The 19,648-nt window shown below is 44.3% G+C and overlaps 1 protein-coding gene across 2 annotated transcripts in view; it reads left to right on the forward strand.

Annotated features, from left to right (window-relative positions):
• Window positions 1–2,307: 2,307 nt before the first annotated feature.
• The window catches only part of SRPX (sushi repeat containing protein X-linked), a 196,877-nt gene continuing 179,536 nt past the window's right edge, over window positions 2,308–19,648 (forward strand). For both annotated transcript variants that reach the window (XM_068269881.1, XM_068269882.1), the window contains exon 1: window positions 2,308–2,495. In XM_068269881.1, the coding sequence (XP_068125982.1) occupies window positions 2,429–2,495 (67 nt within the window). In that variant the 5' untranslated portion in view covers window positions 2,308–2,428. The remainder of the gene's footprint in view (window positions 2,496–19,648) is intronic.

Consider the following 19,648-nt stretch of genomic DNA (forward strand, 5'->3'; position numbering starts at 1 on the left):
TGCGCTTTTTTTCAAATCAATTCATAAGGCCACTCATCCCTGCGATTGGGGGACTGTGAGAGCATCATTTGTGTCAGCTTACATATGCACTGCTGCTTTTTACTTTTTATTTTTTCCATCTGCCATTTCGCCTTGATTCTATGCACATGGGCCTGCATGTTTATGTGAAATGCTTCATGTGTTCTTCTGCCTGAATGCTATATGTCACGGCATATGAACTGTAACACACCCCTTTATGATGTGGGTGCTTGATATCTATCCAGCAATTAGCTACATCACTATGTGACTGGATCTACTAAGGTTCAACTTCCATCCTGTGAGTGGGTTCTCACCAGTCACCCTTTGTCTGGACATAAAATACCAAACCTATCTCTACATACCATCATTTGTGGTTCTAATTTTTGGAGTGGAACTATTTGCCTTGTTAGGTATTATGAGGACTGCAGCCTCACTATGCTGAATATCCTGCCTGGGGAGACTATCCACTGTTTTTAAGGGGATTCCTAGTCACTGTATATTTATATATTTACTTGTATGTCTATATATGTATAATATTAATAAAGATTATTTTGTAGTTTCTTATGCACCCAAGAGCCAATCCTCTTTTTTCTATAGTCTTACATGCTCTATAAATACATAATAATAATGTGGTAGAGAGACATTAGTCTATGGCTATGGTGGGTGTTAGATTATAAGTTACTATGAAAATAGTCAATAACATGACTGTATTCTGTAAAAAAGCAATGTGGATGATATCAGTTCAGTGCTGTATGATACAGAATAAAATATTAGCAATAATGGTATGGAAGGGTTTCATTTTTTTACCCTCTAAATGTTAACAAGTTTTCCTTTGGAACATGTGTGTAAACGCTGTAAAAGCAGCACAGGAGATTTGGGTGCAGCCGGCGTCACCATAGGCTGTAATAGGAATTATGGCTATAGCGGCACTCAGTGAGTAATTTGGGTGCCGTCAAGAGAGGGAGCGCAACTTACTACAAAAACACTGTAATTCGGCCACCAGCAATAGCTGGAAGGCAAATTTCATCTTTCCTCTACTATCCATGGCGGCCTGGAGGGGGAACAGTAATTTGCGCATCTGGGACTTGTGCAGGAGCAGGGTAAGCCATTTATCGGCTTTACCCTGCGCCCAAATGTCCCGGCAGCTAAATCTTAGTTATGCTATGTCTTACATTGCTGCATGAGGAGTAGTGATAGTTGTTTGTGGTCATGTACTGTATGAGAAATTACATAATGAATAGGTAGAACATATGTGTTATTTTTTTTTTTTTCACAAAAAGTTTTTATTGAGTGCTTTAAGTGTGTACAATCATAAAAATGATGAAGACATATGTGTTATTTTAAATACTTTGCCCACAGAATGCAACCAGGTTCACATACTTTTATTGACAATTTCTGGATCCACGCATGAACTGTTATGACAATACCCGCTCACATGCTTCAACACACACACACACACACACACTGCACAGGGCCCACTGTTTGCTTCGTCTTCCACTGCAACACTCTAGTTTTTCCACATAGGTAAATGCAGGGTATGTTTTCATGCATATGTGCATTTAGAACATTGGGTGGCACCAGGTATCTCGTTGCATCTGTCAAGGTGCATCCATTCATCAGTGTGCATAGAAGCTTAATTGTAATTCAGCTGTTTCCATTCCTATAAAAACAAAGTGTAAATCAGGGCTTTGCTATCCAGGACTACTGTGACAAAAATATATCTGTTATAATTACAAATATATGTATTTAGCATATTTAGCCTATATTAAAATTTAACACTATGGGCACCTATTTAATGTAAATAATAGTAAATAATTTCCTGTGCAAAGTATACATCAAATAATTGTTTTAAAAAATCTAACAAAATCTGAAGCAATTTACAAATTTAGAATATAGAAGACATTTATGTTTTTTTTTTTGCTTGGCAACTCTCCAAGGTAAACATCCTGGGAAGAGTCAGTTAGTGCAGAAGCCTGGAGGAAATAGCCCCTGTCAATGCATCCATTACTAAAATCAGACCTTAGCAAACATTGCAAGTCAATTAAAGGCTGACATTCCAAAACAAGCTAGTTCTACGATGAGGTGTACGTTAAAAAAGAGTGTCTATATTCATTCATTTGCTTGTGGGTTTTATATATATATATATACACAGAAAAAGTAGAATTAATAGAATAGCTTCTGCAGTGCAGTCTTATAGTAGAGTGGCGTAGGGAATCTGCTGTGTCCAATAAGGGATTGTGCACTCCCCCCTTTTTCCTGGCTGAGAGTCAGTTCTCCAAGGGGAAAAAAACTTGCGGTATCTTGCTTCTAGCCTGAAGCTTAAACACTGTGTAGAATTCTTTCCTCTCTCTTTCTCTATGCTTCCTCTGCCACTTAATCACCATCTGGAGAAGGACTTGTTTTTATAGCTATGCAGGGTTTACTTTATATTCTGTGGCTCCTCACCTTGAATGTCTACCTGACCTGTGGATATGAAGGTAGGGTTATCTGAATTTACTGCCGTTCAGTCATGTTCATTGTGCTATCTGGAGATCACACAGAGAAATCTGATTGAAAAATCACTCTCACTCTAGTCTTTGAGCTGTGTGAGTCTTTGTTTCTGGTTAAACTCCCCATGTTTAGAACTACTTTAGTTCTCAGTCTGTTGAAAGACTTGTCTTAAATTGTGCTCAGTGTATTACTGGTTTTATTCTTTCCCCTGTGGTAATCTAAGTCATGAAGTATATTGCTTTCTTGTCTTCCTTCAGCACAAGTTTGTTCATCTGAGTAGGATTGCCCTGTAGTTTGCTTGTCATTTTGCTTGGTCTGGGAGGATGTCACAGTCAGACATTCCTGCGTGTTTGAATTACCACTCACTTTACAGTCATTTGTGGATATTTGGATTTTACACACTCCTGGCAAATGAAGATGCTCTACAATGAATTTATGACTGTAATAGGACTACACGTCTCAGCATGTTAGAGCTAACTGTACTTTGAGTGTAAAAAAGAACTTTGGTAAGGACAGAATGATTGACAACACTATCGAATGTATACAAAGTTACATATACTATACAAGCCCACATAGCAAATAAAAATTACCTACGTCTTTCAGAGTCCCTCTTTAATGATCTATACTGATATATGTGTGTGTGTGTGTGTGTGTGTGTGTGTGTGTGTGTGTGTGTGTGTGTGTGTGTGTGTGTGTGTGTGTGTGTGTGTGTGTGTGTGTGTGTGTGTGTGTGTGTGTGTGTGTGTGTGTGTGTGTGTGTGTGTGTGTGTGTGTGTGTGTGTGTGTGTGTGTCTGTATTGTAGTTATTTTTGACATGGTAGTTTGTGGAAGGTGTTTGGAGTAAACTATGCTTATGTGTAGCTTAAATTGTATTCAAACATACATGCCTTCATATATCAATGAGAGCTCTAAGCTAAATTAATCATGAGGGTTATATCATACGGCTTTGTACTGTTATCTTGACGTTGTGAAAAAAGACTAGATTGCTGTGCTTGGTGGATAGAGTCCCTGAAAGTTTTGTGCAAATATCTCCAGACAGGATATAAACCCAAGTGTTAAAGTACATACTGTACACAGTTCAGGTTTTCATTGGTCACAGTGATCATCTCAGGTGAAAATCTATAGTATGTCCCTTTACATCACTTAGGAGGTCAACACTGGTCTATTGCGCTAAATCACTGTGTTGGTCTTGTGGGAACTTTTTTTGATGTAGAAACTATTAAAAATGTGTACGCAGCTTTAGGCCTTGAGAAACAAATTTCGATTGTTAGCAGTGTGACCAGTACCACTAATAAATACTCATCTTCTCATTATATGCAATTCTACACAGGTGACATGTAGTTGAACATATAGTTCTTGACTAGGTAGCTACTATCTCTTTTATATAAGCTCTCAGTTGTTGTAGGGGGACATTCCTAATGTTTTAATTATACATAATGTATTAAACTAGCAGCAAAAATGTATTGGTCCATTCTGGCTTTTCTGTTCTTGGCTATATGGATTGCGAACTAATACGCAGTATAACTAAATCTCATTACAGCACTGGTTTGGGGTTATGGCTTAACTGATGATTCTTGATTCAACATAAGATAGAGCAAATAAGTAAATTACCATATATAAGTAGAGGCATACAGTCATGGTCAAAATATTTGCACACTTGCATTTATGACATAAACTTCCCACTTCTACATGAAAATTGTTACACTTACAGATGTTTTGGAATGGTCATGTTCATTTATTTTGTTGGCACACAAAATAATAAGAGAGAATTGTTTCTGTATTGTACCTTCTGTGTATCACACTGAGCTTGGAGAAAAAAAGATCAAAGAAAGTGAGGATTTGAGTTTCAAAATGAGAAAAAACAGTGACAATCCCAAGGCTCTTAAGGTGATGCCACCTCACCTCCCTCAGCCACCGTCCCCCTAGTGCAAATGTACCACCCCCCCAGGCCCCTGCATTAATACATTACAACTCTGTAGCCCGCCGGACTCCTCTTCTGGGTTCTTGCCCCACATGGTTGCTGGGGCTTGCCAACCACATCGGGCAAGAACCCGGAACAACCCAGAAGAGGAGTCCGTTGGGCGACAGAGAGGCAATATATTAATGCAAGGGCAAGGGGGGGGGGGGGTGTTCCATCATGTTCATCATTTGTGATTATTGCACGCCATTACTGCTGTATGCCCAATCGAGCATGTAGGCCCGACATCTTGCAGCATGTCTGATTAATACATTCGAGCAATTTCAGTCCCAAATTGGTCGACTCGGCAGTTATGCTTTTTGCGGCACCCATTTTCATCCGATTTGATAATCATAACCAAATTGGATGATTGATCGGCCGCCAAATCAGTAGAAGTATAGGCACCTTAAGTCCATCCCCAAAGATCTTAATGTTCCTGTGTCCACATTGCAAATGCATTTAAATCCCATGACACTGTAGCTAATCTCTCTGGACATGGACAAAAGATTGATGATACGTTACAATGAAGAATTATTTGAATTGTAGTCAAAGAATCTTGATCAACTTGTAAACAAATCAAAGCTGACCTGCAGGCACAGGGAGCAATAGTGTCATCTTGCACTAACCATTGCCATCTGGATGAAAAGACACACTATGGCAGAAGACCCAGATAGTCCCCATTCCTGACAAAAAAACCCATAGAAAAGCCATATTGGAGTTTGCTAAAACGTACGAACGTACGAACTCCTGGTACCTGGTCTGTAGACTGTTATGTCTGTACATAATCTACTCTCACATACACTTCATATGCATACACTTTAAATTTTAGACAAGGGCATGTGGCTGTTTACATGAAAGATTTTCTGTAACTATACCCATCTTTGCTTTTGGGGTTGTAAACATGGCACAATTTGTAATAATTTTATGCAATCCAGATTTTACTGTTGCAATATAAACACTGAGTTTAAATATTTGAATACACATCTGTAGGAGGCTGATATGTGACTCAGTTCAGACATGTAAATACAATAAAATACAGTCATTCTGATTAACTAGTAAACTTTGCTGACAAGCAACATTTTATGGTATCTAGGTAATGGATTTACAAAGAAACAATGTTTTACTCTTCACCCTCGACTTTTGTGTAACAAAAATCCTACTACACAAATAGAATTTGTATGTAGAAAAGAGGCGCCAGCAGGATAAAAGTCAATAAAATTTTTAAAAAGTGCTTGGAGGAAGTGGTGGGCTTGCCTCCCAAAAGCAGACACGAGATCCTGTCTTCATATAAATCAATACATTTATTATACGGTACCCCAAAAACAGTGCAACGCGTTTTGCAGGCTCAGCCCGCTTCTTCAGGCAATAAAAGGGGGAGAATCAAACAAAGTCTAAAAGAAGACAAACCCTATAGGTAAAACACCACAGTACGGTGTCTTATCAAAAATAGACCAATTGGTCGGGTGATATGCCTCCTGTGTTTGGAGGAATATCAACGGTACACTCCCCTGATAGGGATAGTTAGCTGCGAGTATGTGCAAATTACTGCGGGGGTCTTTGCTGATCCCCCCCACTCGATGTGTCGACGTGGGGTGTAGCTATCCCGCAGGCAGTGCACCAGTGTACCAGGACAATGGGTGAGGTTAAAAGGGCATAGACAGGCTACCTTTAATCCATTGATAACAGATAGGGTAGAGCCCAGAGTTCTACCTCACACCACTGTACCCAATAGAGACAGGATGGATAGAGTACTGTGTCATCAAAAGTGCCTAGTGCTGTACATATAAAACCTTAATATGAACATATTTCGCCCATAAACAGGGCTTCCTCAGAAGGTGCTATACAATATATACAAATTTACATAAACAGTGATTAAAATATGTACACAGAACCCCCCACCGCCATCCCTCAAAGCTTAAATCAAAGCTAACCGAGCCATGTCAGGCCTCTGTTTAAATAGTGGAAGGGGAAGTGGACAACGCCCCTCGTCTGGGGCGTGTCCCAAAGCGATCTGCCAATCAACAATGCATCGACCCTCTAATGGGTAGTTAAATGACTCTGCGGAGTGTCTACCTTAAATAAATGCAGGCGCTGTGGTTGGTGGCCAATACCGCCATCGCGATCGCCCCAGGGGATCCGCCGTCCTATGCCTCCAAAACGGGCTGGCTCCATGTGTACATGGCGGAGCGGCCCGTTTCCGCCCGGCGCATACGTAATGCGCCGTGTGTAGTCATGGAGACGGCGCCGGACAGTGCCGGCGTCACAGTCGCCTCCTCCTATGTTTTCAGGGAGACGCAATGCCACCAGCGCATTGGTTCGCATCAGACCCATGGGGCGGGGCTCCATAACGGAGCAGACTATCACCGCCCAGCGTGTACGAGTGGCGTAGAGTGTAGTCATGGTGCCGGCCTGGCCTCAGTCGGCGTCACGTCCGCCCCCTGCTAGGTTGTCAGGGTGACGAAAATGCCGGCAGCCGATTGGTCCGTTCTTGGCCAGTGGGGCGATACTCATAGATACTCGCATCTCCGAGCGACGTATTACGGAGGGAGGGCGCATGAGTTGTTATGGCAACATGATGCAGCCAAATCATGAAAACATGATTCAGCCAGATCACAGACAGTGTATAGACTGTCAGCAGACCGTCTGTCGCACTAACAGAGCTCTATGCGCATAATCTATTCAAATATACAAAAGGGTCAGCCTATGGCTGATGTGCGGTGCGTCATATTCATACATCACTTAGATGTTCAATAGGGCATATCCAGGAGGCATGGGAGGGGAAAAGAGAAACTCGCTTATATTCATTCCACCATAAACAGAGCAATGGGAAGGAGGGGGAGGAACCTGGCTAAACTTGGCTAAACAGATGCAGAAAGAATCAGACACACACAGAAGCACAATAATATATAAAGCGGGTGGCAGACAACATATGTCATAGGAAACAGGCCAAATTAAAATCCTCGTTTAATCCCTTTGGGGAAATAGTTTCAAGACGAAATATCCACTCAGACTCAATCTGTGTGAGCTTACGATCGAAGTTGCCTTCTCTTTTATCCCGTCTCCAGCATTGAATTCCCCAGAAGGAAATGTCAAAGCGATGACCGCTATGACATTCATTCATATGCCTGGCAATTGGGGTGCTGCTTTTATGTGTAATATTGCCCACATGCTCCAGCACCCTTTCCTTAAATTGTCTCGTGGTTTTACCCACATACCAAAGGTTGCACGGGCATTTAGCTCCATAAACTACTCCGCGTGTCTCACAGTTAATGAATGATTTGATTGTAAACGTTCTCCCACTATGTGGGGCTGTAAAGCTTTTGACAGTGGGTATATACTTGCACGCCTTGCAGTGTCCACACCTAAAAGACCCCACAGGTTTAGGGGGCAGCCAGGTCTGGATGGGTGTAATGGCTTTTGAGAATGTGCTATGTACAAGCATGTCTCGGAGATTAGCCGACCTTCTGTATGTAATAGCTGGGAGAGGGGATAGATGTTTAACGAGGTCCTTGTCTTTTTGCAAGATCGGCCAGTAATGTTTGATAATTTCAAACACATCATGCGAATGCTCAGTGAAGGTGCCAATCAGTCTTGGTGTATTAGCTGATTGTGTCCTATTTGGGGTGCCTGATGTCATGCCACCTGTAGGTCTCCTTTTGTCAACTAGGGTCTCTGACCTAGGTGTGTGCAGAGCCCTCCTGTACGCCCTGTCGATCACCTCATCAGGGAAACCCCGCTGTTTAAAACGTTTGTGTAGTAGTTCACATTCTCTCTTAAACGCAGGTTCCGAAGAACAGTTTCTCCTGGCCCGCAGGAACTGCCCCACCGGTATACTGCGTCGGAGAGAGCTGGTGTGAGAACTTTCCCATTTTAACAATGCGTTGGTTGATGTTGGTTTGCGATTAATCTCTGTTTCGATGCGTCCATTTTCATTGATTGATATTTTGAGATCCAAAAAATTGATGTGGTTAGGGTGGATCTCATGGGTGAATCTCATCCCTATCTGATTGTCATTAAGGATGCCCACGAAATCATGAAAAACAGAGGTGGGGCCTTCCCACAATATCAACACATCGTCAATAAATCTACCCCAGTAGAGAATGTGTGACGTAAAGAAAGACAGGTCATCTGTGAACACCATACGATCTTCCCACCAACCCAGGAACAGATTGGCGTAGGACGGCGCACACGCCGTCCCCATTGCGCTGCCCCTGAGTTGGTGGTACATGCGCCCCCCGAACATAAACACGTTATGTGTGAGAATGAACTCGAGTAGTTCCAGAAGCAATCCATTGTGTTCATATAAATGTTGTCCTCTTGTATTGAGGAAGAAACCTACAGCATTCAGGCCTAATTGATGTTCAATATTGCTGTAAAGAGCCTCAACGTCCAGGCTGGCCAAACAAGTGTCGGGGGGTACCTCCATATCCTGCAGTCGGAGTAGTACATCTTTTGTGTCTTTCAGATATGATGGTAGGGCCTCAACAAACGGTCTCAAGAATCTGTCAATATACTGACTGGTCACATCAGTCAGATTGTCCCTACCCGATACAATGGGTCTGCCTGGAGGGGGGGAGGTGTTTTTGTGAATTTTCGGCAGGGCATAAAAAAACGATAAAACGGGAAATTCAGTGGATCTATATAACCTAGTGTAATCATCACTATCCAAACAACCTCTGTCTCTACCCCTTTTCAAGATGTTGCGCAATTGTTCACAATGTGTTTTGAGGGGGTTGTTGCCCAATATTGCATATTGCTCCCTGTTGTTTAAAATCGTGAGACACATTTGTTCATACATTTCCCTGTCTAATACCACAACATTCCCCCCCTTATCTGCAGGTTTGATGATAAGGCGATCGTCATTTCTAAGTGTGTTCAAGGCCTGTCTTTCCTCACAACTTAAATTGTCCCGAACAGGAATCCGTGCTGTATTCGTCTCTAATGTGCGTAAGGCACGTGTCACCATGTCCACAAATGTGTGGATTTGGGGATATTGACTTATGGATGGACAGAATGTGCTTTTTGGTTTAGTTCCACTGGGGGGTGCTAGAGTCACACTGTCACCTTCATTCTCATTCAACAATTCCTGAAGAGCTTCAAAAGCTTCCCTCTCACTCTGTGCACTCCTTTTGTCCTTTGCATCTTTATTCTCAAACATCTTTATAAGTGTGAGTTTTCTTGCAAAGAGACTTACGTCCTTAGTCCAGTCAAAGGCGTTAAATCTACTAGTCGGTACAAAGGTGAGGCCTTTAGTCAACAAAGAGATTTGAGTAGGTGTCAGGGTAACAGAGGAGAGGTTAACTACCCTTAACTGGTCAGATCTCGTCTGTGGCTGATCTGTGCCACTGACACCCTCTCCCTCTACCACTGATGATTCGGTTTGCCCCTCCACCTGCCTGTGTATCCCCATTGCTGTCTGTTTCTCAGTGTTTTTGCCTGTTCTTTCATTTTTCCTGTATGAGGTTCCCGTTCTTGTCCCTCTACACATATTGGTTTGGGATTGGTGGGGGTGTGGTCTAAAAAACCGGTTTGACTGTTTCTGCGTGGATTTCTAGGTGGGTTTTGGGGTTTGCGTTGACCAGGCTTTCTCTTTTTGCTCTTTTTGCTACTATGTGGTCGGTCACGAGAGGTGGAAGTGTTAGATTCACTGCCAGATTGTGTGTCAGTTTCAGAGACTCCACTGGCCTGTGCACTGTCCTGAGGTGAGGACTGTGTCTGGCTCATCCAGGTATAAACTTTATTATTTTTAAAATCCTGGCTATCCCGTAGGTACTTTTTCTGTTTTCTATTTTTAATTTCCTCTGTAAGTGCCTCAACCTTCCTCTGTAACTTGGATTCAAATCTCTCGAATTCAGGGTGCCCTGACAGTTCCAGTAGGATCTTTTGTTCCTGTAAAAGTTTCGCCCTTACTTTATCTGAAAATCTGAGTTCGTAATCGTGTAGGTAGCGCATCTGCTCGAGTGTCTGTTTTGTTTTTAATTCCTCCCAACCCTTAATGAAATCCACATCATCTGTGTGGGAGTTAGGTTTAGTTAGGATGCGTAGGCCCCTGACCGTGATCTGTTCCTTTAAGTAGACCTTGAATGATGCTACTTCCCAGGAAGAGCGGGTAAAATCTTTGTAGGTTTTAAATATGTCAACAAAAACAGGTTCTATGTCAGTGTCATTGTGTTCTTGGTCTGATTCTCCCCCATCAGCCAGGTGTTGGAAGCTCTCCCTCGCCTCTTTAGTAAGGGAATCAATGGATGGTAGGCCTTCCGATAGGTAGGCCATACCACAAATAAATGGGTGTTCGGCACACCAATGAAAAAAGGAACAAACACTGGCCGAAATGGGATACCAGGGAAACAAATAATCAAACAAAGTCTAAAAGAAGACAAACCCTATAGGTAAAACACCACAGTACGGTGTCTTATCAAAAATAGACCAATTGGTCGGGTGATATGCCTCCTGTGTTTGGAGGAATATCAACGGTACACTCCCCTGATAGGGATAGTTAGCTGCGAGTATGTGCAAATTACTGCGGGGGTCTTTGCTGATCCCCCCCACTCGATGTGTCGACGTGGGGTGTAGCTATCCCGCAGGCAGTGCACCAGTGTACCAGGACAATGGGTGAGGTTAAAAGGGCATAGACAGGCTACCTTTAATCCATTGATAACAGATAGGGTAGAGCCCAGAGTTCTACCTCACACCACTGTACCCAATAGAGACAGGATGGATAGAGTACTGTGTCATCAAAAGTGCCTAGTGCTGTACATATAAAACCTTAATATGAACATATTTCGCCCATAAACAGGGCTTCCTCAGAAGGTGCTATACAATATATACAAATTTACATAAACAGTGATTAAAATATGTACACAGAACCCCCCACCGCTATCCCTCAAAGCTTAAATCAAAGCTAACCGAGCCATGTCAGGCCTCTGTTTAAATAGTGGAAGGGGAAGTGGACAACGCCCCTCGTCTGGGGCGTGTCCCAAAGCGATCTGCCAATCAACAATGCATCGACCCTCTAATGGGTAGTTAAATGACTCTGCGGAGTGTCTACCTTAAATAAATGCAGGCGCTGTGGTTGGTGGCCAATACCGCCATCGCGATCGCCCCAGGGGATCCGCCGTCCTATGCCTCCAAAACGGGCTGGCTCCATGTGTACATGGCGGAGCGGCCCGTTTCCGCCCGGCGCATACGTAATGCGCCGTGTGTAGTCATGGAGACGGCGCCGGACAGTGCCGGCGTCACAGTCGCCTCCTCCTATGTTTTCAGGGAGACGCAATGCCACCAGCGCATTGGTTCGCATCAGACCCATGGGGCGGGGCTCCATAACGGAGCAGACTATCACCGCCCAGCGTGTACGAGTGGCGTAGAGTGTAGTCATGGTGCCGGCCTGGCCTCAGTCGGCGTCACGTCCGCCCCCTGCTAGGTTGTCAGGGTGACGAAAATGCCGGCAGCCGATTGGTCCGTTCTTGGCCAGTGGGGCGATACTCATAGATACTCGCATCTCCGAGCGACGTATTACGGAGGGAGGGTGCATGAGTTGTTATGGCAACATGATGCAGCCAAATCATGAAAACATGATTCAGCCAGATCACAGACAGTGTATAGACTGTCAGCAGACCGTCTGTCGCACTAACAGAGCTCTATGCGCATAATCTATTCAAATATACAAAAGGGTCAGCCTATGGCTGATGTGCGGTGCGTCATATTCATACATCACTTAGATGTTCAATAGGGCATATCCAGGAGGCATGGGAGGGGAAAAGAGAAACTCGCTTATATTCATTCCACCATAAACAGAGCAATGGGAAGGAGGGGGAGGAACCTGGCTAAACTTGGCTAAACAGATGCAGAAAGAATCAGACACACACAGAAGCACAATAATATATAAAGCGGGTGGCAGACAACATATGTCATAGGAAACAGGCCAAATTAAAATCCTCGTTTAATCCCTTTGGGGAAATAGTTTCAAGACGAAATATCCACTCAGACTCAATCTGTGTGAGCTTACGATCGAAGTTGCCTTCTCTTTTATCCCGTCTCCAGCATTGAATTCCCCAGAAGGAAATGTCAAAGCGATGACCGCTATGACATTCATTCATATGCCTGGCAATTGGGGTGCTGCTTTTATGTGTAATATTGCCCACATGCTCCAGCACCCTTTCCTTAAATTGTCTCGTGGTTTTACCCACATACCAAAGGTTGCACGGGCATTTAGCTCCATAAACTACTCCGCGTGTCTCACAGTTAATGAATGATTTGATTGTAAACGTTCTCCCACTATGTGGGGCTGTAAAGCTTTTGACAGTGGGTATATACTTGCACGCCTTGCAGTGTCCACACCTAAAAGACCCCACAGGTTTAGGGGGCAGCCAGGTCTGGATGGGTGTAATGGCTTTTGAGAATGTGCTATGTACAAGCATGTCTCGGAGATTAGCCGACCTTCTGTATGTAATAGCTGGGAGAGGGGATAGATGTTTAACGAGGTCCTTGTCTTTTTGCAAGATCGGCCAGTAATGTTTGATAATTTCAAACACATCATGCGAATGCTCAGTGAAGGTGCCAATCAGTCTTGGTGTATTAGCTGATTGTGTCCTATTTGGGGTGCCTGATGTCATGCCACCTGTAGGTCTCCTTTTGTCAACTAAGGTCTCTGACCTAGGTGTGTGCAGAGCCCTCCTGTACGCCCTGTCGATCACCTCATCAGGGAAACCCCGCTGTTTAAAACGTTTGTGTAGTAGTTCACATTCTCTCTTAAACGCAGGTTCCGAAGAACAGTTTCTCCTGGCCCGCAGGAACTGCCCCACCGGTATACTGCGTCGGAGAGAGCTGGGGTGAGAACTTTCCCATTTTAACAATGCGTTGGTTGATGTTGGTTTGCGATAAATCTCTGTTTCGATGCGTCCATTTTCATTGATTGATATTTTGAGATCCAAAAAATTGATGTGGTTAGGGTGGATCTCATGGGTGAATCTCATCCCTATCTGATTGTCATTAAGGATGCCCACGAAATCATGAAAAACAGAGGTGGGGCCTTCCCACAATATCAACACATCGTCAATAAATCTACCCCAGTAGAGAATGTGTGACGTAAAGAAAGACAGGTCATCTGTGAACACCATACGATCTTCCCACCAACCCAGGAACAGATTGGCGTAGGACGGCGCACACGCCGTCCCCATTGCGCTGCCCCTGAGTTGGTGGTACATGCGCCCCCCGAACATTAACACGTTATGTGTGAGAATGAACTCGAGTAGTTCCAGAAGCAATCCATTGTGTTCATATAAATGTTGTCCTCTTGTATTGAGGAAGAAACCTACAGCATTCAGGCCTAATTGATGTTCAATATTGCTGTAAAGAGCCTCAACGTCCAGGCTGGCCAAACAAGTGTCGGGGGGTACCTCCATATCCTGCAGTCGGAGTAGTACATCTTTTGTGTCTTTCAGATATGATGGTAGGGCCTCAACAAAAGGTCTCAAGAATCTGTCAATATACTGACTGGTCACATCAGTCAGATTGTCCCTACCCGATACAATGGGTCTGCCTGGAGGGGGGGAGGTGTTTTTGTGAATTTTCGGCAGGGCATAAAAAACCGATAAAACGGGAAATTCAGTGGATCTATATAACCTAGTGTAATCATCACTATCCAAACAACCTCTGTCTCTACCCCTTTTCAAGATGTTGCGCAATTGTTCACAATGTGTTTTGAGGGGGTTGTTGCCCAATATTGCATATTGCTCCCTGTTGTTTAAAATCGTGAGACACATTTGTTCATACATTTCCCTGTCTAATACCACAACATTCCCCCCCTTATCTGCAGGTTTGATGATAAGGCGATCGTCATTTCTAAGTGTGTTCAAGGCCTGTCTTTCCTCACAACTTAAATTGTCCCGAACAGGAATCCGTGCTGTATTCGTCTCTAATGTGCGTAAGGCACGTGTCACCATGTCCACAAATGTGTGGATTTGGGGATATTGACTTATGGATGGACAGAATGTGCTTTTTGGTTTAGTTCCACTGGGGGGTGCTAGAGTCACACTGTCACCTTCATTCTCATTCAACAATTCCTGAAGAGCTTCAAAAGCTTCCCTCTCACTCTGTGCACTCCTTTTGTCTTTTGCATCTTTATTCTCAAACATCTTTATAAGTGTGAGTTTTCTTGCAAAGAGACTTACGTCCTTAGTCCAGTCAAAGGCGTTAAATCTACTAGTCGGTACAAAGGTGAGGCCTTTAGTCAACAAAGAGATTTGAGTAGGTGTCAGGGTAACAGAGGAGAGGTTAACTACCCTTAACTGGTCAGATCTCGTCTGTGGCTGATCTGTGCCACTGACACCCTCTCCCTCTACCACTGATGATTCGGTTTGCCCCTCCACCTGCCTGTGTATCCCCATTGCTGTCTGTTTCTCAGTGTTTTTGCCTGTTCTTTCATTTTTCCTGTATGAGGTTCCCGTTCTTGTCCCTCTACACATATTGGTTTGGGATTGGTGGGGGTGTGGTCTAAAAAACCGGTTTGACTGTTTCTGCGTGGATTTCTAGGTGGGTTTTGGGGTTTGCGTTGACCAGGCTTTCTCTTTTTGCTCTTTTTGCTACTATGTGGTCGGTCACGAGAGGTGGAAGTGTTAGATTCACTGCCAGATTGTGTGTCAGTTTCAGAGACTCCACTGGCCTGTGCACTGTCCTGAGGTGAGGACTGTGTCTGGCTCATCCAGGTATAAACTTTATTATTTTTAAAATCCTGGCTATCCCGTAGGTACTTTTTCTGTTTTCTATTTTTAATTTCCTCTGTAAGTGCCTCAACCTTCCTCTGTAACTTGGATTCAAATCTCTCGAATTCAGGGTGCCCTGACAGTTCCAGTAGGATCTTTTGTTCCTGTAAAAGTTTCGCCCTTACTTTATCTGAATATCTGAGTTCGTAATCGTGTAGGTAGCGCATCTGCTCGAGTGTCTGTTTTGTTTTTAATTCCTCCCAACCCTTAATGAAATCCACATCATCTGTGTGGGAGTTAGGTTTAGTTAGGATGCGTAGGCCCCTGACCGTGATCTGTTCCTTTAAGTAGACCTTGAATGATGCTACTTCCCAGGAAGAGCGGGTAAAATCTTTGTAGGTTTTAAATATGTCAACAAAAACAGGTTCTATGTCAGTGTCATTGTGTTCTTGGTCTGATTCTCCCCCATCAGCCAGGTGTTGGAAGCTCTCCCTCGCCTCTTTAGTAAGGGAATCAATGGATGGTAGGCCTTCCGATAGGTAGGCCATACCACAAATAAATGGGTGTTCGGCACACCAATGAAAAAAGGAACAAACACTGGCCGAAATGGGATACCAGGGAAACAAATAATCAAACAAAGTCTAAAAGAAGACAAACCCTATAGGTAAAACACCACAGTACGGTGTCTTATCAAAAATAGACCAATTGGTCGGGTGATATGCCTCCTGTGTTTGGAGGAATATCAACGGTACACTCCCCTGATAGGGATAGTTAGCTGCGAGTATGTGCAAATTACTGCGGGGGTCTTTGCTGATCCCCCCCACTCGATGTGTCGACGTGGGGTGTAGCTATCCCGCAGGCAGTGCACCAGTGTACCAGGACAATGGGTGAGGTTAAAAGGGCATAGACAGGCTACCTTTAATCCATTGATAACAGATAGGGTAGAGCCCAGAGTTCTACCTCACACCACTGTACCCAATAGAGACAGGATGGATAGAGTACTGTGTCATCAAAAGTGCCTAGTGCTGTACATATAAAACCTTAATATGAACATATTTCGCCCATAAACAGGGCTTCCTCAGAAGGTGCTATACAATATATACAAATTTACATAAACAGTGATTAAAATATGTACACAGAACCCCCCACCGCCATCCCTCAAAGCTTAAATCAAAGCTAACCGAGCCATGTCAGGCCTCTGTTTAAATAGTGGAAGGGGAAGTGGACAACGCCCCTCGTCTGGGGCGTGTCCCAAAGCGATCTGCCAATCAACAATGCATCGACCCTCTAATGCAATGGTCCTCAAACTAAGGCCCGCGGGCCGAATGTGGCCCCCTGAGGCTTTTTTACCGGCCCCCCACACACAAACTATATTACTTATAGTTGCTGTCAACTACATCTTTAAATATTGGTGGTCCGCATATAGAATAGCAGTGCTGGCACCACCCATCCACATGGAAGCCAGAAAGCAGGATTTTGCTGGTTTCCAATCAAATTCCACATCAGGTGACACTGCTGTCCAATTGGACTGCAGGTTGTCACCTGGGTATGCTTCACTGTCTGGCCTGCAAAGACTTCTACAGCATTTAAGTACACTCCGGCCCCCCAAGCAGTTTGAAGTATGTTGACCTGGCCCTCGACTCAAAATGTTTGGGGACCCCTGCTCTAATGGGTAGTTAAATGACTCTGCGGAGTGTCTACCTTAAATAAATGCAGGCGCTGTGGTTGGTGGCCAATACCGCCATCACGATCGCCCCAGGGGATCCGCCGTCCTATGCCTCCAAAACGGGCTGGCTCCATGTGTACATGGCGGAGCGGCCCGTTTCCGCCCGGCGCATACGTAATGCGCCGTGTGTAGTCATGGAGACGGCGCCGGACAGTGCCGGCGTCACAGTCGCCTCCTCCTATGTTGTCAGGGAGACGCAATGCCACCAGCGCATTGGTTCGCATCAGACCCATGGGGCGGGGCTCCATAACGGAGCAGACTATCACCGCCCAGCGTGTACGAGTGGCGTAGAGTGTAGTCATGGTGCCGGCCTGGCCTCAGTCGGCGTCACGTCCGCCCCCTGCTAGGTTGTCAGGGTGACGAAAATGCCGGCAGCCGATTGGTCCGTTCTTGGCCAGTGGGGCGATACTCATAGATACTCGCATCTCCGAGCGACGTATTACGGAGGGAGGGCGCATGAGTTGTTATGGCAACATGATGCAGCCAAATCATGAAAACATGATTCAGCCAGATCACAGACAGTGTATAGACTGTCAGCAGACCGTCTGTCGCACTAACAGAGCTCTATGCGCATAATCTATTCAAATATACAAAAGGGTCAGCCTATGGCTGATGTGCGGTGCGTCATATTCATACATCACTTAGATGTTCAATAGGGCATATCCAGGAGGCATGGGAGGGGAAAAGAGAAACTCGCTTATATTCATTCCACCATAAACAGAGCAATGGGAAGGAGGGGGAGGAACCTGGCTAAACTTGGCTAAACAGATGCAGAAAGAATCAGACACACACAGAAGCACAATAATATATAAAGCGGGTGGCAGACAACATATGTCATAGGAAACAGGCCAAATTAAAATCCTCGTTTAATCCCTTTGGGGAAATAGTTTCAAGACGAAATATCCACTCAGACTCAATCTGTGTGAGCTTACGATCGAAGTTGCCCCCTCTTTTATCCCGTCTCCAGCATTGAATTCCCCAGAAGGAAATGTCAAAGCGATGACCGCTATGACATTCATTCATATGCCTGGCAATTGGGGTGCTGCTTTTATGTGTAATATTGCCCACATGCTCCAGCACCCTTTCCTTAAATTGTCTCGTGGTTTTACCCACATACCAAAGGTTGCACGGGCATTTAGCTCCATAAACTACTCCGCGTGTCTCACAGTTAATGAATGATTTGATTGTAAACGTTCTCCCACTATGTGGGGCTGTAAAGCTTTTGACAGTGGGTATATACTTGCACCCCTTGCAGTGTCCACACCTAAAAGACCCCACAGGTTTAGGGGGCAGCCAGGTCTGGATGGGTGTAATGGCTTTTGAGAATGTGCTATGTACAAGCATGTCTCGGAGATTAGCCGACCTTCTGTATGTAATAGCTCCCACACAGATGATGTGGATTTCATTAAGGGTTGGGAGGAATTAAAAACAAAACAGACACTCGAGCAGATGCGCTACCTACACGATTACGAACTCAGATATTCAGATAAAGTAAGGGCGAAACTTTTACAGGAACAAAAGATCCTACTGGAACTGTCAGGGCACCCTGAATTCGAGAGATTTGAATCCAAGTTACAGAGGAAGGTTGAGGCACTTACAGAGGAAATTAAAAATAGAAAACAGAAAAAGTACCTACGGGATAGCCAGGATTTTAAAAATAATAAAGTTTATACCTGGATGAGCCAGACACAGTCCTCACCTCAGGACAGTGCACAGGCCAGTGGAGTCTCTGAAACTGACACACAATCTGGCAGTGAATCTAACACTTCCACCTCTCGTGACCGACCACATAGTAGCAAAAAGAGCAAAAAGAGAAAGCCTGGTCAACGCAAACCCCAAAACCCACCTAGAAATCCACGCAGAAACAGTCAAACCGGTTTTTTAGACCACACCCCCACCAATCCCAAACCAATATGTGTAGAGGGACAAGAACGGGAACCTCATACAGGAAAAATGAAAGAACAGGCAAAAACACTGAGAAACAGACAGCAATGGGGATACACAGGCAGGTGGAGGGGCAAACCGAATCATCAGTGGTAGAGGGAGAGGGTGTCAGTGGCACAGATCAGCCACAGACGAGATCTGACCAGTTAAGGGTAGTTAACCTCTCCTCTGTTACCCTGACACCTACTCAAATCTCTTTGTTGACTAAAGGCCTCACCTTTGTACCGACTAGTAGATTTAACGCCTTTGACTGGACTAAGGACGTAAGTCTCTTTGCAAGAAAACTCACACTTATAAAGATGTTTGAGAATAAAGATGCAAAGGACAAAAGGAGTGCACAGAGTGAGAGGGAAGCTTTTGAAGCTCTTCAGGAATTGTTGAATGAGAATGAAGGTGACAGTGTGACTCTAGCACCCCCCAGTGGAACTAAACCAAAAAGCACATTCTGTCCATCCATAAGTCAATATCCCCAAATCCACACATTTGTGGACATGGTGACACGTGCCTTACGCACATTAGAGACGAATACAGCACGGATTCCTGTTCGGGACAATTTAAGTTGTGAGGAAAGACAGGCCTTGAACACACTTAGAAATGACGATCGCCTTATCATCAAACCTGCAGATAAGGGGGGGAATGTTGTGGTATTAGACAGGAAAATGTATGAACAAATGTGTCTCACGATTTTAAACAACAGGGAGCAATATGCAATAATTGGCAACAACCCCCTCAAAACACATTGTGAACAATTGCGCAACATCTTGAAAAGGGGTAGAGACAGAGGTTGTTTGGATAGTGATGATTACACTAGGT

The sequence above is a fragment of the Hyperolius riggenbachi genome, chromosome 2 (genome assembly GCF_040937935.1).
Source record: "Hyperolius riggenbachi isolate aHypRig1 chromosome 2, aHypRig1.pri, whole genome shotgun sequence".
NCBI lineage: Eukaryota > Metazoa > Chordata > Amphibia > Anura > Hyperoliidae > Hyperolius > Hyperolius riggenbachi.